The 20,111-nt window shown below is 44.1% G+C and overlaps 2 protein-coding genes across 8 annotated transcripts in view; one reads left to right on the top strand and one right to left on the bottom strand.

The window, feature by feature from the left end:
• cdk19 (cyclin dependent kinase 19) overlaps positions 1-16,935 on the bottom strand; it is a 410,414-nt gene extending 393,479 nt beyond the window's left edge. For 2 of the 4 annotated variants that reach the window (XM_070885689.1, XM_070885688.1), the window contains exon 1: positions 16,217-16,933. In XM_070885689.1, the coding sequence (XP_070741790.1) occupies positions 16,217-16,344 (128 nt within the window). In that variant the 5' untranslated portion in view covers positions 16,345-16,933. Of the gene's footprint in view, positions 1-16,216 lie in introns of all 4 variants that reach the window. The other 2 variants (XM_070885690.1, XM_070885692.1) reach the window with 2 other exon arrangements.
• A 237-nt stretch (positions 16,936-17,172) lies between these two features.
• The window catches only part of amd1 (adenosylmethionine decarboxylase 1), a 66,484-nt gene continuing 63,545 nt past the window's right edge, over positions 17,173-20,111 (top strand). Inside the window, exon 1 of one of the 4 annotated variants that reach the window (XM_070885695.1) lies at positions 17,173-17,540. In XM_070885695.1, the coding sequence (XP_070741796.1) occupies positions 17,434-17,540 (107 nt within the window). In that variant the 5' untranslated portion in view covers positions 17,173-17,433. Of the gene's footprint in view, positions 17,541-18,258; positions 18,340-18,431; positions 18,465-20,111 lie in introns of those variants that run through there. The other 3 variants (XM_070885693.1, XM_070885696.1, XM_070885694.1) reach the window with 3 other exon arrangements.

Below are 20,111 nucleotides of genomic sequence, written 5' to 3' on the forward strand. Positions count from 1 at the left end.
TGACACCCTTGGAACAGAGGGTAGCTGCTATGAGTCGCACATGGAGAAAAGCAATCAGTACAGCACAAGCTGGGCCCGCACGCGAGAAAGAGGGTAAGTCCTGAAAATACATCGTGGCCCTTTAAATCAACCTGCTGCCTAACCCGCTATGTGTGAGAGTACTCATGCCACCTATCCGGCCCCCTCCCTTGCTGTTAAACATTTGACTGTTCTGATGTATTTTGCAGAACATGATGATGATGATGATGATGACGACGATGCTGCTGCTGCCAACCCTGAGGATCCTGAGGGTACAGAACAAGAACCAGTACAACCAGCTGCGGACGAACCAGACTGGATGATGGCAGCGATGACTGAAATGCCTGCAGGGGAGAGCTTCCAAATGAATGTTTATGAGCCCCCATCAAGGGGCATCAGAGTTTCAACCCCTAGCATAGGTCTTAGTTCCACCTTCCATGCTTTCGCTTCCGATGTTGCGGGTCCCAGTGGTGCTGCTGGTATAATGCAGCATTCTACAGTCAGTGCACTACCGTCCGAGCCTGCGCCTCCCTTTCGCATAGGTTCTGGTTCCACCTACTATGGTTTTGATTCCAACGCTGCAGGTCCCAGTGCTGCTGCTGATATCATGGAGCAGTTTACACCCATTCGTCCAACATCCCAGCCCACGGCTCGCACTCGAGTGCTGTCGTCTGCAACACAGAGCGTCCCACCGTTTCAGCCCGAGCCTCTCCCTCCAGTTCTGCCGTCTGGAACACAGAGCGTCCCACAGTCCCAGCCCGCGCCTCCCTGTGTAGTGGTGCCGCTTGCAACACCAAGCGTCCCACCGTCCGTGCCCGCACCTCCCAGTGTAGTGGTGCCACGAGACAGATCCAGGCAGAGGAGAAGGAGATTGGAGACACGCTCTCCTGAGATGCAGCGTGCAACAGATGCGACTCAGGTTGTGGCATTGGGTATGGAGACCAATGAGCTTACCCGATCACTCATCGGTGGCCTCAGTGCAGTGGGTGAAGAGTTGACGGTCCTGACGGGAGAAATAGCAGTAATGACACGGGAACTTAGGGAGGGAATGTCCGAGGGAGTGCAATCGACGGCACAGGCCGTCAGGGAGGGCATGCAAGTGTCGGCACAGGCCGTCAGGGAGGGCCTGGTTGAGGTAGCTGCTGCAATAAGGGCACACAGCCCAGCCAATCAAATGATACCCCCATGAGGAAGTGAACATTCACTGAGATATGGATGAGACATGGTTGCAGCCTTTCTTTGCTGCTTTGGTTCTTGTTCTTGATGTAGCTGTAGTAGCGTTTTTCAAATTGAAATTGTTTTGTAAGTTTTGTAACTTTACAACTTATAAGGGATCTTATGGTTTTTAAGTGATCTTATAGTGTAAATGCCCTCACATTTTTTTGTATCTTATTTAATTTTGCACCTAAAAAGTGATCCTGAAGTTTAAGTGTTCTTCAGAGTGTAAGATTTTTCACATTGAAACGGTTTTGTAAGTTTTGTAACTTTGCAACATATAAGTGATCTCAGGGTTTTCAAGTGATCTTATAGTGTAAATGCTCTCACATTCTATAACTTATTTAATTTTGCATCTAAAAAGTGATCTTGAAGTTTAAGTGATCTTAGAGTTTTAAAATTTTCACATAGAAATTGTTTTATAACTTTACAAGTTTATAAGTGATCTTAAAGTTTTTAAGTGATCTTCAAGAGTCATATTAAAAAGTATAGTTTGATACAACAAAAATTTTATTACAGTGACGTTAACTTTTCAATAAAATATTTTTTCATTAAAACTGTTTCATGTTCCATTAACACAACACAACGTAGGAACAACTGCAAAGAATAAACATGTCCATGCGCAAAAGTGGTCGCAGAGCCCTCAGGCATCAGTAGTTGAAGCGTTCACGGATGAGCTGCTGGCGCAAGGCTCGAGCAATTGTTAAAGGGGCACAATGGACGGCCTTCCTCCGACCTCGTGCTCCGGCATCAGGCACTTGCATGCTTTCCTATTAGTCGTATCATCCACATCCTGCTCTTCCGTAATACTATCATGCACTGGACCTTACGTAGGTCTTCTGGTTCCACTCAGCTCCTGCTGCCTCATGATGGCTAAGTTATGAAGCATGCAGCACACAACAGTGAAGTGACCGACAATCTGAGGAGAGTATAGCAACTGTCCTCCGAAATGGTCCAGGCATCGGAATCGCTGTTTCAATATGCCAATGGTCCTCTCAATGATGCTGCGCGTCGCAATGTGCGCCATGTTGTATTGACGGTCAGCTTCTGTCCGTGTCACGCGTAGGGGCGTCATGAACCAGGTGGTCAGGCCGTACCCTTTGTCTCCCAGTAGCCAGCTCGGCCCTTCTGGTTGCTGCTCAAACATGTCAGATATAACGCTGTCACCTAGGATGAACGCATTGTGGGTGCTGAAAGGGTATCTCGCATCGACTGACATGATGCGCAGCTTGTCGTCACACACGAGCTGCTCATTGATAGAGTTGTGGAAATGTATTTTTATCTAAGCTGATACCACAGGTATTTTTGTGCCCTTTTTAATATATAACAAAATGGAGTCCTGGTCTTTCCAGAAATTTCTGCATAAAGCAGTCAGCTTGCATAAACAGCTAAACCTGGCTTGAAAGGGCTGATAGCCACCAGACAGCTAGGAGGCAAGTCCTGCTGAGACAAGTACCCCCCCCCCCCCCGATAGTGCTCTCCTATTGTCTATACAACACCAGTTCCATGCCACCCCACCCTTTTCGAAGTACTCAAACCACCAGCCATTATCTCTTGTAGAGACCTCATCCATTTGATGCAAAAAGATAACTGACTAGGAAACTGGACAATCCTGACACAATGCAAGACAGGTAATAGCTCATTACCACACTCTCATGGAGTAATGGCCTGCTGGCCAACTAATAACCCTGACAAAAGGAAATATCTGGAAACCATGTCAGGACAAGGATGTAGTAACTAACTCTATCTGTATTCACTGACTGCGAGACAGAGCCAATACACAGGGAGAGGCCATAACTTGGGTTTTACTGTATAAATATCTCATGAAACTGTACCATTTCGGAGGTGTTCACTTAGCCATTGACTGAGTGTGATCTTTCCCTTGCTAGCAAGTAAATTAAAGAAACTTCTGCCGGAACTGAAGGTGTCTGAGTCATTTATCAGAGGTCGAGATTGCGACAGAGTGGAAACCTTTCCTATTTCGGTACTGCTCAGAATCCTCCACAGGTGCTCGCAAGGCTATGTGGGTACAATCAATGCAGCCCTGTACCTTTGGGAAGCCGGCAATCCTGAAGAAGCCCACAGCCCTCTCATGGATCGCTTGTGCGGTCATTGGGAAATTGATGAAGTCATTCCTTCGCGCATACAGTAGAGCCGTGACCTGGTAAATGCAGGCATGTATTGCACGTTGAGAGATGGCACACACATCTCCAGTTGTAGCCTGAAACGATCCCGAGGCATAGAAAGAAAGTGCAGCTGTTACCTCCACTGTAACAGACAGGGCAGTTGGCGTTCTGCTTCTGGGCTGCAAATCTGCTCTCACCATATCACAGATCTCAGTGACAACTTCTCTGCGTAAACGCAGCCTTTTCACACAATCAGTCTCGCTCATGTCCAGGTACGAGCGCCTGGCTCGATATCGTGGGTAAGGTCTCCTGCCCATTAACCTACGAGCTACGACGTTACTGGTGCAGTGAGCTCTAATCAATTCTCTCCTATGCAGTGAATTGATGGCGAACCATTGCATAATACATGGTGTTGACAATGCAGCACCCATTCTGCAAATTTAAGTATAAAATTGTCTGTGTGGCTGCCTCTCCCTGTCCAAATGGCCTCAGTCCTCCTCACAGCTCGAAGGCTGCTGCAGTATCTTCGGCTGCCGTCAAGCCACTGACGCCGCCCCTTAAGCGTGGCCGAATGGCCTCAACCACCTTAAAAAGCTGCATGCGTCCGGTGTTGATTCTTCGGCTGCCGGCCAGCCACTAACAGAATGAAGGCCTGCCTGAAGCACCGCAGCTCAGCTCGAAGGCTGCTTGCTGCCGCTGTTGGGGCCGCCGTCGAGACACTGACGCCACACCCCTGCCTGTCTCCAACATGAAAGACCTGCCTGAAGCACAGCAGCTCGAAGGCTGCTGCTGTTTCACACAGATAGGAACATCGATTATTTAATCTTTTCTTTGCTTATAAATTTTTATTCAGGTTGGATTTATTTGTATAATATTTGTATAAGTATAACTAAGGATTGATTGTAGAATTTAATGACTTCCCTCCGCTCCCCCCCCCCGCCCGTTCCCTACGCCTAATTTGTAACCTACGCCTTGATTTTCTAAAATGTAGTCAAGGTTTTTTCGAACGTACAACAATCTTCACTTACTCCATTCTAAGTTAGTTTTGGAGTAAGTTTTCACTGCCTAAACTTTGAAAACAGTCGTAAGTGGCCGGACACACCCCCTTTTGAAAAAAAATTCTGTTCCAAAGTGAAACTGTTCTAACTGACTAGAACTGGAGCAAACTAAATGCCGAGAATTCAAATTTCTAAGATACTCCGTTCTAAACCAGTTGCTCCAAAAAAACAGGAGCAACTCAGGCCGAAACTTGGCCCCATACTTTCAACAACTCTATTCCATTGACATGGGAAATCTCATGAATTCTGAACATATGTTATTTTTCACTTTGGTCTGTCCACTTGGCCAGTTTCTGGGAAAACACAAATGATGATTGTTATTGCAATGACTAAGATTACTGAGGTTGCAATTTCGGGCTATCACGTAATGTTGGGTGAAGCCCTATTGTAATCTGTCACATTCCAATTTGGGGTTGTCATGTAATGTTAAAGTTGCAACACCACCTACTGACACAGTACCTTTGGAATCCGGAGACCATTTCACCATTTTTAATTGATAGTTGCCCAAATAACAATAATCAATGGCAGGTACAGCAATCATCTGATTATCAGCAGTTAGATATGGAGAGAGGATTTTATTCGTGGATGGGTGACTAAATTAAAAAATCAACACTTTTTTGAATCACTCAGATCTGAAAGCCTTGTACAAATATCATCTTCAAAGTGAAATAGATTTTTTTCTCCTCAAAACTCACAAATGGCAATCCTTAAGAAAATTGCAATGCTTAAAAATTAAATTAGACGAGTTCTTGGGCGGGGAACTGTTACCTGGATACTCAATCAACGTTTTGAAGATTATATATTTTTTAAGACACTAGTTTTGCATCACTTAAGATGCCATCCCCATATAAATTACATAACAGTAAATGCACCAATAATAGATGGTCTGGAGTAGCAGCAAATTTCATAATCCATGTGGCAAATATTTGACAAATTTCAATCTAAAACTTGACAGCTCCACACAGTACATAGTCCCACAGCGCTCACAAGTTGCATGATCTTTGTTCAGGCAGTATGCCACACCTAAAATGGTGAGTTCTGAGTGTTACTTAATTTGAGTTCAATAACATATAGGGCTCAATTTTACCCAATGCTGTTTTTTGGCGCATTGCCAGAGTTACGCCCGTTTTGCTTGGCCCCAACTACTCCAAAAAAAGTAGCAAGTTTCCCCATTGGCGCCAGTCTGTCCTGTAGCCTCAGGGCGGGGGTGGTGGTGGTGGTGGTGAGGTGAAGCCTAATGTCTGCGCTGAAAAATCGATGCTGCCCCTTCTGCGCATGCACGAAAAAACTAAGTTTTTGACATGATTCCTATGGGCGCGCATGCCCAGTACAGCTCCCGGTCTACATTTGGCCATTTTTAAAAAGACAGTTGTGTGAGAGAACTTTAATTCTCATTGGAAAAATTGGAGCTGCAATACAAGATGTAAAGCGGCACAAGGACCAAGAATTTCTTACAGGATGAAATGGAGGCATTAGTTACTGTGATTGAGGGCAGATGGCACGAGCTGGACACCAGCAGAGGTCACATAACAGTTCCACCAAAAGAAAAGAAGAAACGTTGGAACCAACTCGCAGAAGATTACTGTGCAATGGTAACCACCCCGAGGTCTAGAGGCCAGTGCAAAAAGAAGTGGCAGGACCTTGGTCAAGTTGTTACTGTAGGTAATATTTTCATTTATTCAATGGAATTGCAATTGTAAATGTAACCAGCTGTATATGTCCCACCCAGCAGAAAGACACCCTCTCTAAAAAGTTATGTTTTCATCTTTGTAGAGGAAGGTGGCACACAACAGACGAGAAAGAACTCGAACAGGAGGAGGCCTGGCAAATGTGCAGCCACTGACAGCCTTGGAAAAGAGGATCGCTGCTTTGATGGGTCCTGCCTGGAGAAAAGCAACCACCACCGCACAAGCTGGACCCACACTCGAGGGAGAGGGTAAGTCCTGCAAATTCCACAGTCTGGCTTTGCTAAATGTTAAGTACTGCGCGGGCTAGCCATGCTTCGGTTCATGGGGATGTCTCCATCAGCTACGCTTCAGTTGATGTACGGTTCATCATGGTCCTTCAAATCAGCCTGGTCCCTGCGCTCATGCCACCCACTCTGCCCCCTCCTCTACTGCTTATATTTTTCAGAACTTGAGGCCAACCCTGACGATGCAGAAGAAGATTCAGATGCAGACGAGCCTTAAGAGAACATCTTCCAATCCCACCTTCCAGCCCAAGAGCATGGGGGTGAGGAGGAGAGGATGGGATGAAGCACCCACTGTCGTACTCACTTTGGAAGAGGTGCAGGTGCTTCCCATCGAGGTGCCAGCCCCTCCTGAGTGGGTTGGGTGTTGGTGGAACATTCTATGGTTTCCCACCTTCCAAGGCTGGGGATTCCAGTGGGGAGCAGCGAGGCACACCCAGGGCCCCATCGTCCGAGGCTCCGGGTCTCAGTGGGTGCAGCGAGCCACACCCAGGGTGAGGAGGGGAAGGAGAGCTTGACAGCGTTCTCCTGAGGTGCAGCATCTAACAGATGTGTTCAGATGATGGCAATGAGTGTGGAGAGCGTTGACCTTACCGATCACTCATGGGCACCATCAGTAGGGTGGGTGATGAAGTATCGGGACTGTCGGGAGAAGCAACAACACTCACGAGAAATGGGAACACTATCCGGGAACATAAGGGAGGAATGTCTCAGTCAGCCGAAACAATGTCGGTGCACATGAGGGAGGGAATGTTGCAGATAGCTGATGCGCTGTCAGTGAACATGAGGAAGGGAATGTCGGAGTTAGCTTGTACAATGGGGGAACATGTCCAGACCCCTTGCCCATTGACAGAATCAACTGCCGCTCCCACTCCAATCCCTAGACCAGCCTCTGAAGAGGCCCAAGCCGGGCCCTCCACATTACCGCCTGCCCGCCCCATCAAGAAGTGTGCATTACCCGAGCTGTTCGAAAGAATAAGCTTGGTACCAACCCGAGAAACACTGCGCCACCGCCTGCGGTGAAGTCACCAAGACCGAGCGCAGTGGGCGGTCTTAGAATAAGATGGAGGAGAGATGGGTGCAGCCTTTCTTTGCTGTTGTTGTTATTATTATTGTTGTTACTGTTGTAACTGATCTCAAATTAAGTTTTTTTGTAAGTTTTGTAAATTTACAAGTTTGTATGTGATCTTAAACTTTTTAAATGATCTTATAGTTTGTAAATGATCTTAACTGAAAACTTTAAAGTTTGATACAAGAATATTTTTTATTAAAATTAAGAACAAATGTTTGTTAAACTTTTGAATAAAATATAATTTAAATTATAACTGAATAATTTCCATTATTTGTTCCATATTAACACAACTTTTTGAACTAAAGAAAAATAATTTCCATTATTTGTTCCATTTACACAGCACAATATTACGGAACATGGTCCATTTGGAATAGTTGCCGCTGAGCCTTCAGGCAGCAAAGCATTAACGGATGAGCTGCTGGCGCAAGCTCGAGCAATCGTTAAAGGAGCATGATGGCCCGCCCTCCTCCGCCGTCATGCTCCGGGTTCCTCGTCATCTGCATCTTCCTCATCATCATCAGCCACTCTCACTTCAGGTGGATCTTCTACTACCAGCTGCTGCTGCCTCATAATGTCTAAGTTATGCAGCATGCAGCACGCCATAGTGAACTGACCGATAATCTCAGGGAAGTATTGCAAGTAGCCTCCGGAATGGTCCAAGCATCGGAAACACTGTTGCAATGTGTGACATGTTGTAGTCCCGGTCAGCTTCCGTCCAGGTTACGCGTAGGGGCGTCATGAGCCAGGTGGCGACGCCATACCTTTGTCTCCCAGTAGCCAGCTCTGCCCTTCTGGCTGCTGCTGAAACATGGCAAATATAACGCTCTCGTGTAGAATAAACGCATCATGGGTGCTTCCAGGGTATCTTGCATCAACTGACATGATGCAATGCATGCCGTCACACACGAGCTGCACATTCACGGAGTGGAAGCCTTTTCTGTTCCTGTACATCTTGGAATCCTCCAAAGGTGCTCGCAAGGCGATGTGGGTACAATCAGTGCAGCCCTATACTTTTGGGAAGCCAGCAATCCTGGAGAAGCCCACATCCCTGTCACACATTGCCTGGGCAGTCATGGGGAACTTTATGTAGTCATTCCTCCGAGCATATAATGCAGCAATCACCTGCTGAATACAGATTATGAGTTGCATGTTGAGAAATGGCGCACACATCCGCAGTTGTAGCCTGGAACGATCCAGATGCATAGAATGAAAGTGCAGCTGTAACCTTCCCTTCAACTGACAAAGCAGTCCTCCTGACGCTTCTAGGTTGCAGGTCTGCTTTTACCAACTCACAGATCTCAGTTACAACTTATTTGCGGAAACGCAGCCTCCTGACAAAGTCTGCATCACTCAGGTGCAGGTATGAACGCCTGTCTCAATATACCCGACGTGGGTAAGGCCTCCTGCCCATCACCCTACGTGCTCTGAGGTTCCTCATGCGGTGACGTTGAATCAATTGTCTCCTCCGCAGCACCATCATGCAGAAGGCTTGCACAAGGTATGACATTGTCAGTATTGCCCCTATGATTAAATTGTACCTTTGCAAGAAGCTCAAAATTGCAGGCAGGACAATGTTCTTTGTTCTCTCTCCCCAAGGTCGACGCCCTAGTATGGACCACACGCAGGTCTGAGCAGGCGCAATGATCGTGAACCCCCCCGGGCTTCATTTGATGGGTGGTGTAGGCTTCTCATGCCTTCTGTTCGGCTTCCACAGCCCCCCGGGCTTCTTTTCAAGCTGAGCCGCAAGCCCGAGTCCGGGCGAGGGACCGATTCTGCCGGCCTACGCTCCGACCCTCGAGCCCGGTTTAGAGACATTCGGTGGTGACATGTCAGTTTTTTAAAAATAAAAAAACTTAAAGAATTCCATTAAACTTCCATTTCCTGTGTTTTAAATTTAAAAATTTAAGCTTGATTGTGGACATTTATGTGTTCTTGTCTCCCTCCAAAACCTCGCATAAAAACAATGGCGTCTTTCTGTGCTGATTTTTTAACGTGCACTGGTTTCTCTTAACTGCCCAGAAGGTTTTTCGGGAGTGGTCACATACGCCGTCCTGGGAGAAATTTTAATTGGCAAAACTTCCATAATTGTGAAAAACTGGCGCAGACATCTGGTTACGCCCCCTATGATGCAAAAAAACGAACCTAAAAAAATCGTAACTAACTGAGTTACGCTGGCGCACAAAGATTGGGGAAACTTGGGTTTTTAAAATTTAGGCCAAAAAGCGGCGCAAATCACTGGGGAAAATTGAGCCCTTTGTCTACTTTCAAATGCAGTATTTCTGAGATATGTACCTTTGGTATTCATTGACAAACTGCCACAGTTATCTCCTATGCTATTCTATGCCCACTAAAATTATTTTACAATTGTGACTTGATAAATTTCACATAAAATTGTATGCAGTTGTGAAAAAAATGCACAATTTTTGCAGATTTCTCAGAAGTAATTAACATGCTGACTTACTTTTAAAAAAATACCATGACCACAAATGAACTTCTGCATTCTGCACCCCAACTTCCTGGACCTGCCTCTGCAGTCCTTGTTTCAAAATAACATATTCCTCATATCTAAGTATTGTTCACATAAAACACTTAAAAAAAAAACGACCAGTTTTCAAGTTTTTTCCTCCCTTTCGCTCCTGAAGGCATTGGCTTTGTTTTGGGTCTCAAGATGACTCTGCAATTACTGCCAACAGTTCCACTCCTGCACTGACACTCTGTTCTTGCCTACTTCCTAGCACTTACTAATTCATTTGAGGGAGTCAGCAGAGTTAAATGGAAGGGTAGTCATGCTGAGAGTTAACTGCCTTATCTATGCCTCCTCCTGCCAGGTCCCACTGCTGGCCATTCCTTCAGGATGGCCAAGGAACGGAACGGGAGCAGACCATTATCCACGATCAAGTAATGTAAAGCCCGCGATCAAGGCTCTCTCAATCAGTTCACCTATCCTGACCAATCCCGTAAATTGGAGTCCCAGATCTCATTAGCTGCAGTCTCAACATTCATGGGAAAACAGCATCTGCATTTTGGACTCCTGCCCTTGAGAGCTCATGGAGTTGTTACTCACTCCATGGTGGACTGCAAATTTGTGCATCCCTCACGCATTGCTGCACTGATGTCAGAGCTACAATACACTTTTTCACGATCTCTGACATTCATGCAGGATGCTTCACACAGGGCTGTGTGAAGAGATTCTGCTCTATAGGTCAATATGGTAAGAATACCTCACTCTTGTGATAAAGGAACATGTGAAGCTTGTTTCTGCCCTCCTGCTGTGACCTCCATTTGCTTCTCCTCACTTGTGTTATGTGCTTCAACTATGGGCTCCCTCCTGACCCTGACTCTGAATTCCATACCCCCACCCCACCAGGTAAATATGAAAGGTGTCTATGCTACCAGAAATGTGTGACAGGTGCTCATGAGATGGACAGGCTTTCTGCTAGTTTCTGGTATCAGCTACATCATCTTGGGAGACCCCTATACAAAGAGAAAAGGAACACGCGTTAGCATGGTGCCTGTATGAAATGGCTATCGACAGTGTTCCAACGCAAATACATTATATACCATGCTGCTGTTGTCCAGAATCAGCCTGGGTACAAATGACTTTGAAGAGGCATCCAATAGTGGACACTAGTTTTCCTTAGTATACACATTCCATCAACTCCACCCCAACTATTAGCAGAAGTGCCTCTTTCTGTCAATTGAATCATCTCAGGTTGGATTATTGACAGTCCTTGTTGTATGCATTTGGTTATGGGCAGCCTTTTCTTTTAAAGCCATATAACATGTACACCTGTTAGCATTTGGAAAAGTGAAGAATGCCACCTCAGCTTACATCCCATCTTGAATGGATGCATGACAAAGCAACATACAAGAACTTAAGGTTTGATTTGAGGCTACAACATGAAAAATGTATAGAAACATTTCTGAGTGCCAGTCACAAAGTTTATGCTGCAGCAAAATGGACATGAAAGTGCATGTATGAAAGATTGTGGCAGTTCTTCCATGATTCTTTGCGAATGCTACACTAAAGAGTACAGTGATTATGCCATGCATGCTATAGCTATATACTCAATTAGGTTTTTTTCAGATAAGATGTTAAACTAAGGAGCCATCTGCCCGCCCAGGTGGATATCAAAGATCCTACAGCATAATTCAAAGAATAGCAGGGATTCTCACCATGTCCTGGCCAACACTGTTCCCACCAGCCAATACCGTTAAAAAAATATTTTCTGGCCACTCATTCATTTGGCGTTTGTGGGATCTTGCTGTACACAAATTGCCTGCACTCCACAACTGCATTAATTATACAGTTTTTTTAGTGAGAATGTGATCAAATACTATGTAAAAGCAAGCTTTCTTTCATTTTTAGCAATGGCATATTCCAGACTACCCTACCTTGGCACATTACCTCAAGGAAGTTTTTCTTTTAAACTGCTCTTGTTGACCTATGGGTGAGAGACAGTGTTGACAAATTATGCCACCTCCTCATGCTAGTTGTAAACTGAAGCACACAAAAGTGTGTCACTCAGGACTAAATAGGACTATTGCCCTGCCCCCAAACACCACTGACTGCACCTTTATGAGGAAAACATCTATACTTTCTTCATCAAAGGAGGCAGTACTGTCCATTTCACCATCATATTGCACTGCTGTCCTTGCAGATTTGCTGCAGTCAAAAAAATAGGCTAGCTTGAAGTGGGAGCTGCTATCCCTTGAGACCATTTACTCTGGATATCCAACTCTGCTACCAAATAGTACTCCTGTACTTGTCAAAAACATGCAGAGAGCCTATTCTCATTTTATTCATGAGCTGACTTTGCTGAATTGGGCAAGGGAAATTGGCCACCTTCTTGTGCAAAGTCCCACGTGGACAGCAATCCCTGCACCCGAGAGCCAGGATTGCAGAATCAGTCCGAAACAGGATTGCTCATAACTTTCATTCCCTTCCTTACTGCAGCACCAAATTCATCTAGCTTTCTTGAAATATCCAAACAAATCTAGTCTCTGCTGGTGACTCTACCGAAGAGACAAACTGAATAGAAGACGAGCTTCTCCTCAAGGCTGTCCCAAGGATCCTGATCCAAGAACTGGATGAATGTGGATCTTACTCTCTACTGCTGGATGGATTCCCTGGTAACTACTTTCAGCAAAAAAGAAAAGGGATATAAAGATAACCTGTGGGGATAGATGTATGGCATTAGTGTTGTGCCAATAGATTACTAACCTTGAATTGTTAGAGCTGGTCTGTGTTGGGTTTCTTTGCACTCAGTCCCCTTTGCTCCCTCCTTACTTTTAATAATAGACACATATAGATACATCAAAGAGTAGTCTCCAACCAACTGTCATCAATGACTTTTAATGTAAAGATTTTTCTGGCCTTTTGATCTTACTAGATTAGTTAGTTGGTTCCCCTCTGATGATGACCATTACCTTTTTTGAATCAATGTTGTCCTCTTGATGCCACACTACCTTATTTTTTGATTGTCGAATCCACTATCTCTGCTGTCTTTTTGGTTAACTACATTTGGCAAAGGTAATGAGATATTAAATAATTTTAAAGGGGGGGAGATAGGGCCTTTTCAAATGAAAAGACATCCACTTTTGAAGTTACACCCGCTTGGTCATGATTGTGTTAGGGATTAATACTGCAATCTCTCATTCCACCTATTATAGCACCATGTGCTATTTTTTAAAAATTTCATCCAAATGAGCAAGAGAAAAGTTAACATTTCTTGTGTAATAGATGGCAATTCTTCAAAAGTTCCACTCAAATTTGACAAGCTAATAAATCTAAACTTGCATTAATATGTACTCTTCTCTCCACTCCTCTTTTGAAGGCACTGACTCAGGGCACGCAACATTCTTCCAGTAGTTTGCCCAAGCTATTTAAATATGCAAGTCAAAGCTATGAGTGTTGGCAGATTAATTCATTGCAGGGGCTTCGGCACTGAGCCCAATTTTGTTCTCAGTGAACACTTCTCAACAAGAATCAGTGGATAGTGATCACGAGCAAGAACCATGATTATTTTTTTCTTTTCCCAAGCCCAAGAACACAGAAATCCATTGTAATAACCCGACTGAAATAAGCAAACTCGATGCAAACCAGATAATGAATTTTTCACTTATTTTGTAAACATTACAAGATGCATTTACCCACTGGGCCATTGTGGTGCATTAGTGCATACACAAAACAAACTTGCCTACCTTATATCCTTTTTTATGTCTTTCAGTCTTATGGCTCTGACATTCAGTGCATTCCCGACCTCCATTCTACCAATGGTGACAGAACCTTTAGATGTTTTAGCCCTACCCTCTGGAACTCACTTCCTAAATACCTCCACCTTCAAAAGTCTTCTAGAAACCCCAGCTTTTTAACACAACTTTTAGTCACCTCACCTAATGTTCCCACTAATGCTCAGCATCCATTCCTTTTAAGAACATAAGAAATAGGAACAGGAGTAGGCCATACGGCCCCTCGATCCTGCTCCGCCATTCAATAATATCATGGCTGATCTGATCATGGACTCAGCTCCACTTCCCTGCCCGCTCCCCATAACCCCTTATCGTTTAAGAAACTGTCTATTTCTGTCTTAAATTTATTCAATGTCCCAACTTCCACAGCTCTCTGAGGCAGTGAATTCCACAGATTTACAACCCCGAGAGAAAAAATGTCTCCTCATCTCAGTTTTAAATGGCTGGCCCCTTATTCTAAGATCGTGCCCTTTAATTCTAGTCATCCCCATCAGTGGAAACATCCTCTCTGCATCCACCTTGTCAAGCCCCCTCATAATCTTATACGTTTTGATAAGATCACCTCATATTCTTCTGAATTCCAATGAGTAGAGGCCCAACTTACTCAACCTTTCTTCATAAGTCAACCTCCTCATCTCCAGAATCAACTTTGTGAACCTTCTCTGAACTGCCTTCAAAGTAAGTATATCCTTTCGTAAATATGGAAACCAAAACGGCACGCAGTAGTCCAGATATGACCTCAACAATACCCTGTATAGCTGTAGCAAGACTTCCTTGCTTTTATACTCCATCTCCTTTGCAAAAAAGGCCAAGATTCCATTAGCCTTCCTAATCACTTGCTGTACCTGCATACTATCCTTTTGTGTTTCATGCACAAGCACCCCCAGGTCCTGCTGTACAGCAGCACTTTGCAATCTTTCTCCATTTAAATAATAACTTGCTCTTTGATTTTTTTTCTGCCAAAGTGCATGACCTCACACTTTCCAACATTATGCTCCATCTGCCAAATTTTTGCCCACTCACTTAGCCAGTCTATGTCCTTTTGCAGATTTTGTGTTTCCTCCTCACACATTGCTTTTCCTCCCATCTTTGTATCGTCAGAAAACTTGGCTACGTTACACTCGGTACCTTCTTCCAAGTCGTTAATATAGATTGTAAATAGTTGGGGGTCCCAGCACTGATCCTTGTGGCACCCCACTAGTTACTAGTTGTCAACAGAGAATGAACCATTTATCCCGACTCTCTGTTCTCTGTTAGTTAGCCAATCCTCTATCTATGCTAATATATTACCCCCAACCCGTGAATTTTATCTTGTGCAGTAACCTTTTATGTGGCACCTTGTCAAATGCCTTTTGGAAGTCCAAATACACCACATCCACTGGTTTCCCTTTATCCACCCTGTTCGTTACATCCTCAAAGAATACCAGCAAATTTGTCAAACATGACTTTCCCTTCATAAATCCATGCTGACTCTACCTGACTGAATTTTGCTTTTCCAAATGTCCTGCTACTGCTTCTTTAATAATGGACTCCAGCATTTTCCCAACCACAGATGTTAGGCAAACTGGTCTATAGTTTCCTGCTTTTTGTCTGCCTCCTTTTTTAAATGCGGGCGTTACATTTGCAGTTTTCCAATCTGCAGGGATCTCCCCAGAATCCAGGGAATTTGGGTAAATTACAACCAATGCATCCACAACCCCTGCCACTACTTCTCTTAACACCCTAGGATGCAAGCCATCGGGTCCAGGGGGTTTATCTGCCTTTAGTCCCATTATCTTACTGAGTACCACCTCCTTAGTAATTGTGATTGTGTTAAGTTCCTCCTCCCCTATAGCCAGCCCCTTGACTATCTACTGCTGGGATATTGTTAGTGTCCTCTACCATAAAGACTGTTATCTGTGTCTTGGGATTGTTTTTACATTAGTTGCTTTATAAATGCAAATTGTTGATGCTGCTGTTGTAATATAATTGGCAATTTCATGTATGAAAATGAAGTGCACTTCTCTGTTGAGTTATACCAGAAATTGTACATTGTGCAGGATTTACTACACTGCAATTTTGAAACCCCTTAATATTTATATACACTGCCAAGAGAGTTAGGATATCTAAGGTGATATAAAGAGTGGAAAACAAGCGTACATTTTTATTTGACAATTACAAAAAGATGATGTAATCATAGATTATGACAAGCACTGGTTTAACAGTTGGTGGTCAGCAAAACATTTACAAAACAAACTGTAGAATAAAAACATAAAAGTACCACACCAATAAGTGCTAGAAATAAAAGTATACTTTCCAAAACAAATGTAATAGGGCTGGAGGCCTTCGCCTGAAATAGACAGGTTAACATAATGAGTGTAAACACAGGGTGTTGTGATATATTTACAAACCAGAAACATAAACACTGGTTTGTGCAGCACGTGAACCGAGAAAACGGCTTTTAGAAAAAAAAACTCCTTCCACGGGCAGCAACAACATCCTCACAGAAAACATCTGAATTTCTTACCCATCTTTTCTTTTTGCTTTATAAACATGACCGTAGGTACCACGACCCACTTTGCAACCTTCATATTCAAACAGATCCTCTACTTTCTCTCGTTCCGCTGCTAGTTTCGTTTTAAAATCGTAATCCATCGTTGTCACTCCATAAATACATAAATAATTTATATTTTTGTGAAATAAAATAAACGGGTTGAAGTATTTAGGTTAAGCACCGATCATTTCCTCATTTCGTGTTTTGGTCTCTTCCAACAAGTTCACACGGCGACATTTACCGTACGTTTGTTGTGTTGTATGCAGCATACAATGGCGACCTGCGAGGTATGCTGGTATACGTAGTCCCGCGAGTCTCTGCTCCCTGTTTCCTGACGTAGTTGCGCCGTGGGAAAAACTACAACTCCCGTTGTGCACCCCTGCGGACCGTCCGACCGTTTTCGGAATCCAAAAGTGGGGACTGTTCGTACAAGGAGAGGGGCGGGGGAAAATACGTGCGAGCGTTTCCTATATAACTTTATAAAAGCATTGAACAATTTAACCGAAAAGTGAGATTAAAATAGCCGAATAATTAAAATCGCACTCAAATTTTTTTAAATCAAAATTTAACTCAAATTCCTGCTTTCTCCCAATCCTGCGGGTAATCCAGGAAACTGCTTGATAGTAAAACTAGACCTGCTGACATTTCGAGCATTTTCTGTTCTTCTAGCCAATGGCGTTTTGTCTTTTTAAAAAAAAGTCAAATCGAAGGTCCTTGATTTACTTTAAAAAGAAACCCATTCAGACTTTATTTTTCTTTTTAATTTGCTTTTAAATTGGAAACGTTGTGCGTTGCAAAAGGGATTTTTTTTCGAAACGGTTTTCTTGCGCTCGAGCCGGCAGAGCGCGCTCGGCATTCTTCTCCGTTGATGACGCCACAGACGCCCTATTGTGACTGGGGGAGCGGGGAGGAGGGCTCGGAGGTTATAAAAGGGAACCGCAGCGCACGGCGCGCCGCTAGTCACAGTATGGCCGGCGATATTAGCTAGCGGTCGCTCAAAGCAATTCTCTGTCAAAAGGGATTGGGCTAAAGGAAAAAAAGAAATTAATAACCATAAAAAATCGGACTGTATAAGAACCCACTAAAACAGAGCAATTGAAACTAACTTATTCTAATTAAGCTTTTACCAGAAAAAAACATTTTTTTTTAAAAAAAAGTTTTTTTTTTCGTTTCGTGCGATTTGTTTCACGATGGAAAACGGTGCACACTTTTTCGAAGGTACCGAGAAGCTGCTGGAGGTGTGGTTTTCTCGGCAGGATACGTGCAAGGGATCGGGAGACCTCCGGACCATTCCAAGGTAATAAATGGGAGAAACCATGTGTTTCGTATATATTTAAAAAGGTGTGCGATTAATGAGATCGCGGTGATTCGATTTTCTGGGCCTCGTTCTCTTTTAATAAATAAAACCATGTTTAAACCAGAACCCCGGCCAAAGGACAGACTGGGCCCCGAGAATGCGAGCTGTGGCTCTTCCAAGAAAGAAATGCGCCACAATATTTGAGAGTAGACGGACAGCAACCCGGGACCCTCCTCTCCCACCCCTTCCACCGCCTGGCTTCCTCTTAGGCCTGTAAATGTGTAGTTATTAAAAAGGAAATAATTTACATGAAGCATTCGAAAGGCTCACGGGTGTATTTTTTAATGTGACCGAGATCATTGGGCACGGTGTATATTTTTAAATATGAAGCTTCATGTCTTGAATCGGCAAAGCGGCCGCATGGCGGGACTCGGGCTCTTCCCCACCCCCAATCCTGGGATCCGGGATTTCGCCATAAAGTTCATGCCAGTGTTCATTGGGCGTGGTTTTCGGATCTTCTCACCTACATTTAAAAAAAAACCCCGCTGTTGAAACAGATGATGTCGTAGGCAAGGGAGTGGGGAGGTCTTGGTATAAAATCACCTGCCGTCATGAGCAACAGGTCACCTACCTTCAGCTAAGATCTGGATCCGGCGACCTCATTCACGCAACACTTAAAAGGGCGAGGAATCCGTCGCTGCTGCTTCCATGTCCCGTCTAATTCCTCAATTACTTGTCAGTCTGTTTAAAAATAACGTCCAGGACAGTCCCACCCCCTCTCTGACAATCTCCATGTCAGGTGTGAAAAAATGTCCGAATTTGTGTTTCATACTTTTAGACGTTTTTTTTTGCTTTATACAAATATATCAAATGAATGTTAGATGTTGCACACGAGTCCGACTTTTGGCTCACTCAATTACACGTGTAAGTATTTTTAATGGGTTCGCAGTAGGCATGAAAAGATCGAAAAGTATTTTAATCAACTGGGGCTACGAATCATGTCGTGATTAAGTTGAACCCGTTACATTTCCGTCAGTCGGGTGAAATTGAGCATAGCTTTTCCTTCAACGGGTTAGGCAACTTTTGGGGGCAGGTCAGGGCCGTGTCTACGGCGACGGCGGCTTCTCGCTCCAAAAGTGACAGTTAATATTAAATACTTTATATTTGTGTGTGGAGAGTCGCGCTGTCTCCACGTTACGACGAGGGGAGTTTAATCTTTAAACTGACCTCGTTACTAAAAGTCAGGCTTAGGTGAGTTTCAAGGGGAGTGGCGGAGGCTTCATGCGACACTCTCCTGACAGAATTTTTCAAATTGTGAGCATTTTGATGTTTCCTTCGAATGACAATGCATTGAACATTTTATGCTGTTGCCAAATCGGGGCGAGCACAAAATATCCGAACTTTGATGTTAATATTTGCAGTGCGAAAGGATGTGGAGGCGATTTACTGGGAGGACTTGCTTGTAGCTTCTTTTTGGCGGGCTCATCACGTGTGTAGGGGCTGAACAGCCACTACCTTTTTTCCGCCTTGAGAAACGCGGTATCTGCGCCGTTTCCAGTTAGTGGAGATGAACTGCCCGATCGCGATATTGTATCAACTGGTTTCTCGGTTCTTGGGGGAAGAGGGGCGGTGGGAAATAAGGCGATCATAATTGCAAGCGTCCTGGTTTTCTGTCATATGCTACTGTTCCTGGTATCTCGCGGATTGATTCGTGGTTTAGCATGACAACGTGTAAAACCTCGATTTAAAGCGGTTGCCTCACAGGCTGGATGTGTGTGAGGATAGGAATTGTCGACCATTTTTTAAATGTTTTTTTAAATTAGCAGTTCACTTCGCCCGTGATTGAGTCACGTTCCTTCCCCAGGTTTGGGAACCTCTGCGCTCTCCCACGCATATCCTTATAAATGTAAAAAGAGAGACGCCATTGTGAAAAGGCCGATACTCTAGCCAGATTGCTGTCTGTCGATCAACATACTACCGCAGTGCTCGGCTCTTGCAGTCATTCAACAAGCATGGATGGCGCCCTCTCACAGTACCGTGTGTAGTTTGGTTTGCATTGAGATTTGCTCTTAAACGTGTTGTTACAAATCACTCGCTTTCTGGGGTTTTCATACCTTGTAAAGACAGCTATGCAAAGATAACATTTGAGATGGGGAAACTGAGTGCGTGAAAGACAAGTTGCTCGCAGATTTTAAAATGGACGTAGTGTGTTGAAATTAGAATGTTATGATTCTGCGAAAGGCTATATAAAGATCGGAGTTGTTTTATAAATTATAGTATCAAAGAAAAGTTTACAATTACGAAAATATTGATATGCAAAAAGCCATTTGGTTTAAAGTCATTGGTTCTTCAAGGCTAACCTTTGGTGGTGTCTCAAAGATTGAGACCATCCAATCAGCTGCCTCTGCCAGTTCCCTTCCTTTCCCCAGCCCACCAGGCCTAACTTCCTATGAGGTTCCCCCCTGCTCTAGCCTTGAACTCTCATCTCTCTCCAGTTTCTCTCTGATCTCTCCACACTCATGTTGTCCATGAAACCCACTTCCTGCTCCCTTGACTCTATTCTGCTGACCA

The sequence above is a fragment of the Pristiophorus japonicus genome, chromosome 7 (genome assembly GCF_044704955.1).
Source record: "Pristiophorus japonicus isolate sPriJap1 chromosome 7, sPriJap1.hap1, whole genome shotgun sequence".
NCBI classification, from domain to species: Eukaryota; Metazoa; Chordata; class Chondrichthyes; family Pristiophoridae; genus Pristiophorus; species Pristiophorus japonicus.